Genomic DNA, 8,520 nt, shown 5'->3' on the forward strand with positions numbered 1-8,520 from the left:
AGGAGGAGGAGCAGGAGGAGGAGGAGGAGGAAGAAGAGGAAGAGGAAGAACAAGGAGGAGGAGGAGGAGGAGAGGAAGGAGGAGGAGGAGGAGGAGGAGGAGGAGAGGAAGAAGGAGAGGAAGAAGGAGAGGAAGGCAGAAGGAGGAGGAGGAGAGGAGGAGGAGAGGAAGGCAGAAGGAGGAGGAGGAGAGGAAGACAAAGAAGAAGAGAGGAAGAAGGAGGAGGAGGAGGAGAAGAAGAAGACAAAGAAGAAGAAGAAGAGAGGAAGAAGGAGGAGGAGGAAGAAGAAGAAGACAAAGAAGAAGAGAGGAAGAAGGAGGAGGAGGAAGAAGAGGAAGAGGAAGAAGGAAAAGGAGGAGAAAGAAGGAGAAGAGGAAGAAGGAGGAGGAGGAGCAGGAGGAGGAGAGGAAGAAGGAGGAGGAGGAGGAAGAAGAGGAAGAGGAAGAACGAGGAGGAGGAGGAAGAAGGAGAGGAAGAAGGAGGAGGAGGAGGAGGAGAGGAAGGCAGAAGAAGGAGGAGGAGGAGGAGAGGAAGAGGAAGAAGGAGGAGGAGGAGGAAGAAGGAGAAGAGGAAGAAGGAGGAGGAAGAAGGAGAAGAGGAAGAAGGAGGAGGAGGAGGAAGAAGGAGAAGAGGAAGAAGGAGGAGGAGGAGGAGAAGAGGAAGAAGACGAAGAAGAAGAAGAAGAGAGGAAGATGAGGGTTACCTGGACAACATCAGTGACAGACAGGAAGTCGGCTCCAGGGAAGACGTTCTCTTCGTCCTCCTCTTCGTCACTCCTCCGCTCGATGATGTCAACAGTATGTGACGGAGGAGGAGCCTCACCTGCGTCCAGCTGCTCCGCCTCCTGTGGACACAAACACAGCTGGTGACCTCTGACCTCACGCAGAGTGCAAACAGACAGAACGTTTGTTTGTTTGTTCTGTTGTTATGGTGATCTTGTTTTGATTCGCACGTTGGGCTGCAGTTGGACGAGACAAGTTTTTATTATTATGATCTATGTGTCTATAATCTCTCTTGGCTTCACACCGACTTCCTGCTTCCTCCTCTGAACATGTTCCAACGGCGTCCCGAGTTACGAGGCGACAGTGAACACAACACGGACAGAATCATTTCTCTCGGCTCTCCGTTTCAATTTCATATAATCAACAGCAAAACAACAAACTAAAACTAGAAAAGGATGAACGGAGTCATGTGACCGCCGTCTTGTGACCGCCGTCTTGTGACCGCCGTCTTGTGATTGGTAAGGAGCTGCAGGTCGCAGCAGGACTTACTTTACCGCTATTGGACAGTCTGAAGAGACACAATGCATCTTGGGACGGCTGAGTTTGTGCAGTCAGCTCTCGTTGGACACTCAGAACTTCTACAATACTGCGCAGTACAACCCGAGTAGAAATACTACGTTCGCCTCAGACTCACTAGTGACTGTAGCTCAGATGTTCTGTCATCCACGGCAACCGCACTAGTTGTGGGAGGAGCTGTGGGTGGTGATGTCACTTCCTGTTGACGTTCAGTGAGGCGCCTGGAAGAAGAGTCCATCCTGCGACGACCTGGGGGGGGCGGGGGGGTTAACATAATATATGCATTAATATTTCACTGTTTTTTTACAGTTTTATTATTTTTATTTTCTCTGCTCCTTTTCTTTAATATTGTTTTGTTTTTATTTCCTGTTGCTGACTGAATTATCTTGAAGCAGCAGGAGATCAAAGCCGTTCTTTGATTTCTCAATAAAAGTCTAATAAAAGGCTAAAAGAGACTTTGTCCAGCGCCACGCAGGGCTTTCTGGGTAACAGAGTCCTGCATGTTCAAACCGGCGCCTCTTATTGTTTACTGACCCAGTGGGATCGCCACGGGAACAGAGTGACTGTCTGCAGGGGTCACCGTCAGGTCAACGGGGTCACCAGAGGTCAGGTGGGAGGAGCTGATGATGTAATGGTGCTGAGGTCGTCCAGGTGACAGACTGAGGGGAGGAGCCAAACACGTCTGAGTCTTACAGGACTTCAACTTCACACCTGATGGAGACAGGAAGAGACAGCTGGACTCAGACGTGTGAGACCAACAGGTGTGTTACAGCTGAGCTCTGATTGGACAGTTCTGCTCGGTGACGACTGAGGATAGAGGCGACTCGTGTCCGCTGCTCTGTATAACCTGTGTTCTTTATAAACTGTTCTGTACGCTATTTATCGTTTAACAAGTTTTCTGACCTCTGACGCTCTCCACCAGCCGGGGGCGGGACTTCCTGCCGGGCGGTGAGCCAGGTGAGCTGAAGCGAAGGTACGGACTCTTCTTCAGGGTCCGTCTCAGACCTTCATACGGGGCTCTGCCGTACAGACGAGTCAGGTACGACACTCCGTCCATCGCAGGGTCGCTGTCTGTCCGCCCACCTGAGACTCTGTCAGGCTCCGCCCCCTGAAACGATCAAGGAGTGCTCACCTGTACGCCACAGATCAAATCCCTCACATCAATCAGAATAGAGCCCAGTCTGACCTGTCTGCGTCCGGCTGTCCGTCCTCTTTCTCCTCGTCCCGCCGCAGTCTTACTTCCTGTTCCTCTGGGCGCGCTCACTGGCCTCCCCCTGCCCCTGTGGGCGGAGCTCCCAGCAGCCCTCTGCTGTGATGTCACCGCAGCGTCTCTGCTGGCTGAGCGTCTGACAGAGTCTGCAGCTCTGCAGGGAACATCTGAGGACAGCTCAGCCTGAGGACAGCAGGACGAGTACGGAGTCAGATTTGTGCCAATTTAGTCAAACGAAACAAAAAATAAGAATTTGAAAAATTGAGCAAAACTCTGAAGCACAGAAGAACCTCAGACCTAAAACACTGACTGTTATATAATAATAAGTCCTTTGGTCACAGCTTCCTCTGCCGCTTTCACAGCGAACAGAACGTCGCGTTCGCTCGTTCATACTGAACAAAGTATTGCGAGATAAACCGGCAGCCGTGCGTGCTTTCACATAGCGTTCCGGCTTTCTGGGCTGCCTGGGCTCCTCCCGTCAATTTTCAAAATAAAATACCCTGTGCTTTTTCCTGATTGTAAAACAACAGTAAACACAGTTAAAACAGACAAAAAAGAATCCATTTAACTCCTTAAATCACAGTAGAAGCACAAACTCAAGCACTGATTCCAGGCGATGTCGGCAAAATCTGGCAGAACACTCTGATTCTGAAATGCTCCCTGTGGGTCTGCAGCCCGCAGGCGACGGAACAAACAGAGCTGCGGCAAATGACAAATTAACAACAAGTCGACGCTAACACGCTTGCGGTGGACGTTGACGCCGGGCTGGAGCCCGAACGAAGCAGCCGGAGTCGTTGGGCTTTCGGAGTTAGACGGTTAATAAAAGTTTGCGACACAACAGCGTTGAAACGTCGGCTTTTCACACCGACATCGTTCCGCCTCCTTTACTACCGACATTCCCGGCTCAGAGGCGGATCAGATCACACCCCCCTTTCCGGGTCGGTACCTTTCACAGAGCGCAGCGAGCCGCCACGTTGGCGTAATAATCCCGGAATTCTGGGCAGTGAGAAAGCGCCTACCGTCAGCCAGAGAGCAGGCGGTAAGAGACCAGCAGTTTGTTTCACTTTGGAGATTCATTTTTTTTGCTTTAGAGTTTAAAGTTCCCATGAAACGGAAACCGGAACGCTATTTGCTTCTGTACATGCGCGTTTCCTGTTAAAACACAAAGCTAGGGACGGACCTGTCGCAAGTATTGATTGACGTTTGCAGCAGCCAATAGCGCTGAATGTGCTCTCAGCTTCTTATGTTCTGTTTGATTTTTAAGAAGCTTTGTTTGACTAAATTGGCACAAATCTGACTCCATAGAGGAGAAGACATGCAAACACACAGAGGAATCCACAAGCTTCCCCAGAGACACAAAGGGTCTGAAACCTGATCCTACATCAAGTTCACGATAACGTTGGAGAAAACTGTCCGCTGTGAGTCCGGCAGAGTTACAGGGCTGAGATCAGAAACCAGCGCAGGGCAAAACTCCAGTCTCCAACTCTAACAGTCACAGTCACATCAAGGGTTATCCTGGAATTCCAGGACGACCCTGCTGGGAGCTCACGTGGATGTCTTTGGTTAAGGACCTGATCCAGGCGTCCACTGTCTTCTTGATCCGGACCTCCTCGGTCCCGTCCCTGCAGAGGACAGAGGACACAAAACAGAAGTGAAGTGACGTCCGTTTGTGATCTCGGCTGCTTCTTTTCTTACTTTCTATCATTGTTCTGGCATCAATAAAGTATTTCTGATTCTTGGATTTTGGATTTCTACTTATTATTCTTCTTGTCTTTGTTTTTCCTCCCGCCTGTTTTCAGCCCTTCGTCTAAGCTTCACCCATCAGTGATAATTAGCATTACGACAGGAAGCTAGCATTAGCTACCTGTTAGCAGCCAGCGCCTCCAGCTGGCAGTGCAGGACCTCTCCGGTTTTGGCTCTCAGCAGAGCCTCCAGGTTCTCCTCCAGAATCTTCTTCTGTCTCCGAACCTGACGGAGAACCTGACCCGCCTCCTCCAACACAGACGGAACCACAGGCCTCCTCTGGACCAGTACGGACTGGGACTGCTGGGACTGGGTTTCTTGGAAAGGGCTTTGATGGAGCTGGACTGGTTTAGATTGATACTGGGACTGCTGGGACCTGGGTTGTGTCTGGGACTGCTGGGACCTGGGTTGTGTCTGGGACTGCTGGGACCTGGGTTGTGTCTGGGACTGCTGGGACCTGGGTTGTGTCTGGGACTGCTGGGGATCAGTTTGTTGGGACCTGGGCTGGAAGGATTTGGGATGGTTGTGTTGGGAGTGGGATTGCTGGGACTGAAGTAAGTTTTGTTGGGCTTGGTTGTGATCTGGTCCAGGTCTGGTGGTGTTCAGAGAGTCTTCTGGCTGCTGGACGACAGAAAGTCATTCAGAGTTCAAAACACCAGAAAACGCCACTTCCTGCCGTTTAAGTACATGATAAAAGACGTGAGGGTCGAGGTGCTGAAGGTTTCTGGGGGAACTCACCGTCAGCAGCATCTTCATCTCGCTCTTCAAACGTCCCATCTCCCTCAGCATCTCATTGGCTCTCCTCGCCACCGCCTGACTGTGATTGGCAGTCGCCGCTGGCTGGGGTCCCGGGGAAACGCCGGGACCTCTGGAATGCCGTGCATCTCTGAATAAAAGAAGACCAACAGAGATCGGCAGAGTTCAGAGTCAGACTGAGGACGAGTCTGTTCAGTCAACAAAGAATTAATCAACAACAATTTAATAATTGTTTAGTTTACAAAAAGTCAGAAAACTGTCCCAAGAATCTCAGAATCCCAGTTTCTGAGCGTCTGTGTTGACAGATATGAACCAGCTGTCTGCAGCAGGGTCCTTTTACTCAGAGGTTTGTTCAGACGTGGCAAGAAATATAATAAGTGTTTCCACAGCGCTGGGTTTGAGCTAGTTTGCCTTGTGGTCCAGCAGAGGGCGCTCTGCACATTCACTCCCAGCTGCTGACCTGATCCATAAACTCAGCTGATCAGATAATCAGGACAGGAAGAGGCGAGTCTGTAAAAAGCAGCCTCACCTGGACGACCGGGAACTGACACCAGACGGGGAAATCTGACAGTCGCAGCTCACTGCGCTTCACGACGCGGCGCCAGAGATCACTGAACATGAAACAGTGACGCTCACAGCCCTCAACACCTGAGCTGCTTCCTGTGGCGCCTTCTGATGCTTTAATGGATACATCATCATCATCATCATCATCATCACCACACACACACCCAGGCAGCAGCGACGGCCGTCTGGCGTTTACCCAGTCTCGCTACCGTCTGCTGCGTCTGGAGCCAATCAGAGGACACCACAGTGTGCGTGCAGGGGATGGGTGGAGATAAAATGGCCGCCACGATAACCTCCCGCTCCGTCATTCATACACAGCTGCTGCAGACAGTCTCCGCCGCCGCCGCTGCTGTTACTAGGCAACAGCTCAGTGGTTTCCCACGGCAACAGCGAGCAGAGATGCTGAGAGGGGGGGGAGCGGTTGAAAAGGGCTTCTCCTCTCTGCAGACCTTCACGTGCCTCCAATAATTCATGAGTTGTGTAGTAACGGGTGGAGCTGAATATTGATGTGTGTCAAGCTCTTCTTTCATTTTGTCCTTGTGGTTTCCCATCATCCTCTCTGCCTCCCTCAGGTAAAATGGAGGATTTACAACATGAATGATGATGAGGGATAAACGTGGGACCACATGTTGTAAACCAGGACCCGTGTGGACCCTGGTGGGCTGAACACGGACCCCGGCAGGTTACATGTGGGGTAGATGGTAAAGTGGCCCCTGTTCACGTGACGCCGTCTGTCTGACCGCCAGCGTCACAAACACATCACCGTGGTGGTGGTGGTGGTGGGGGGGGGCAACCTGGCCTGACCTCTGACCTCAGCGCCTGCAGGCTCATCAGCTCGCTCACATTCAAATGAGCTCATCCCTGAGTAAACGGGGAGGCTGGTAACCATGGCAACCCCGGGCGGGCGGCGGGCGGGCGGCATCCGTTCAGCGCTGATACTGCAGGTTAACTTGCACATACACAAGGATACACAAGTACTACAGTACACAGTGATAAACCCACGGGTATTTTACGGTGATTATTACTGCAAATACTGCTGCTTCTGTTACCTATGAAAGTACTGAGTACTGGCAGATGTACTACAGTCAGTACTACCTCTACTGATACTACAGCTACTGCTGCTGAATACTGCACTGCAGCCAGGAGCAGTACACAGTACACACTGTGTGTATTAATACACTCCGCTGTGCTCATTTTTTTCTCTTACTCTCTCCTCTTCCTGCCAGCAGCTGTGGTCTCCATGGTAACCATCAGCCAATAACATGCCTGCTGCCGTCTCCCCGTCCTGACGCCCATGAATACATCAATGATCACAAGACAGAAGTAATACATCAGTAATATATATTATTCTGCAGTATTTTTTGGTGCTTAAAGTCTATTTTAATGTCAATACTTTTACTACAGTACAAACATTAATGCTTTTACTTGTATCAGAGTATTTCTACACACACATTACTTCCTCTGTTGCTTTCTGACGCTGTGAACTTGCAGGTGTGAATCACCTGCAGGTTCACAGCGCAGCTGATCAGGAATCATGAGCCATCATGAAACTGACTTCATGTCCTGAAATAAGCACCTTTGAGCCTGCTGGTTTTCAGAATAAAGGTCGGCCGGTCTGTCGGTTCAGAGAGACAGAAGAAAAGTCAGGAAAGGTTCAAACCAAAGGAATTTATTACAATGGACTGAGCTCCAAGGCACGTTACAAGACCCACCATCAGGAACACAGACCGGGACGTGTTCGTGTCGTCAACTGAAAAAACTTTTATTGCAGTAAGAAAATAAAAACATGAAAACTTTGAAATTAAACAAATTCACAGAAATCTTTTACAGACTTTAAAAATACTAAATAAGACTCTAAAAAATCTAATAAAGTTTAAATGTCTCTGTTTCTACAGACACCGATGAGAGAGAGCGCCGCCTGTGGGTTCAAACACGACACGTCACTGTTCACACCTCCGTCACCTCCACCACAACACGGACTACATTTACACGGGACCGGCGGGTCGGTCTGCTGAGAGATCAGAACTATCAGAACCTCCAGAGAAACCAAAACGTAAACCTCCGCGCGTTCAGGTAAACCTCTCTCATAACCAACAGAGGCAACAGGTACCAGCCAATCAGAGGCAGAGTTGTTGAAACCCTGGCGGGGCCTTTAAGTCGTGAGCGGGGGGCCTGCAGCTTTTGGCCCCTCTCTTGGGGGCTATGAAGAACTTTTTTAATATTTACATCATTCAAAAGAAGATTTATATCAGGGGGTTTGAGATCGTTTGTCTGCTTTCTCCTCCCCTCCTGCTGAAAACAGTGGAAATGCAAAGTTAGGTGAATCTGCCAGCTGAGCAGCCTGCAGGCTCCTTTCTTCCTGTTAGTAACGCTGATGAACTCATTTACAGGCCGGTTCCTGCATTTAAAGGGCTAAAGCAGTTTTTTAGGCTCCAAACAGAAGTGTCAGAAGGTCTGGAAGCCTCTACGGCGCTTTTATTGTAATAAAACGTCCCGATGGTTTCACTGAGTAACAGCCCAAACATTTCATCCCACGCCAACAACCTTCCTGTCATTTAAGAGTAGGCTTAAGACTTTCCTCTTTGATAAAGCTTATAGTTAGGGCTGGCTCAGGTGAGTCCTGAACCATCCCTTAGTTATGCTGCTATAGGCCTAGACTGCCGGGGGATTTCCCATGATGCACTGAGCTCCTCTCTCCTCTACTTTCTCTCCCTCTGTATGCAACCTCATCCCATTATTGCATGTTACTAACACAACTTCTCCCCTTTCTGGTAGTCTTGTGCTTTCTCGTCCCTCTCCTCTCTCCTCCTATCACTTCCTGCAGGTTTTCTGGCTCTGGAGCTGTGGAGTCTGGATCTGTGGTTGCGGGTCACCTGCTGCCCCCGTGTTCCTGCTCGACACCCTCTGCTGCAACGACTATTGTTACTAGTCCTATTATTATTATTGTT

The 8,520-nt window shown here is 50.0% G+C and overlaps 2 protein-coding genes across 3 annotated transcripts in view; both read right to left on the minus strand.

Moving 5' to 3' along the window:
- Nucleotides 1-8,520, minus strand: part of kiaa0586 (KIAA0586 ortholog) — an 88,226-nt gene that overhangs the window by 64,284 nt on the left and 15,422 nt on the right. The window contains exons 5-12 of one of the 2 annotated variants that reach the window (XM_046062667.1): nucleotides 4,991-5,138; nucleotides 4,374-4,873; nucleotides 4,059-4,131; nucleotides 2,486-2,692; nucleotides 2,203-2,407; nucleotides 1,834-2,010; nucleotides 1,418-1,548; nucleotides 705-845 (exon numbers count right to left, since the gene is read on the minus strand). In XM_046062667.1, the coding sequence (XP_045918623.1) occupies nucleotides 705-845; nucleotides 1,418-1,548; nucleotides 1,834-2,010; nucleotides 2,203-2,407; nucleotides 2,486-2,692; nucleotides 4,059-4,131; nucleotides 4,374-4,873; nucleotides 4,991-5,138 (1,582 nt within the window). The remainder of the gene's footprint in view (nucleotides 1-704; nucleotides 846-1,417; nucleotides 1,549-1,833; nucleotides 2,011-2,202; nucleotides 2,408-2,485; nucleotides 2,693-4,058; nucleotides 4,132-4,373; nucleotides 4,874-4,990; nucleotides 5,139-8,520) is intronic. The other variant, XM_046062669.1, reaches the window with a different exon arrangement.
- Nucleotides 6,756-8,520, minus strand: part of irf2bpl (interferon regulatory factor 2 binding protein-like) — a 12,203-nt gene continuing 10,438 nt past the window's right edge. The window contains exons 3-4 of the mRNA XM_046062672.1: nucleotides 7,149-7,187; nucleotides 6,756-6,857 (exon numbers count right to left, since the gene is read on the minus strand). Of these exons, the coding sequence (XP_045918628.1) occupies nucleotides 7,167-7,187 (21 nt within the window). The 3' untranslated portion in view covers nucleotides 6,756-6,857; nucleotides 7,149-7,166. The remainder of the gene's footprint in view (nucleotides 6,858-7,148; nucleotides 7,188-8,520) is intronic.

This window comes from Micropterus dolomieu, linkage group LG11 (assembly GCF_021292245.1).
Source record: "Micropterus dolomieu isolate WLL.071019.BEF.003 ecotype Adirondacks linkage group LG11, ASM2129224v1, whole genome shotgun sequence".
Taxonomy (NCBI): Eukaryota; Metazoa; Chordata; class Actinopteri; order Centrarchiformes; family Centrarchidae; genus Micropterus; species Micropterus dolomieu.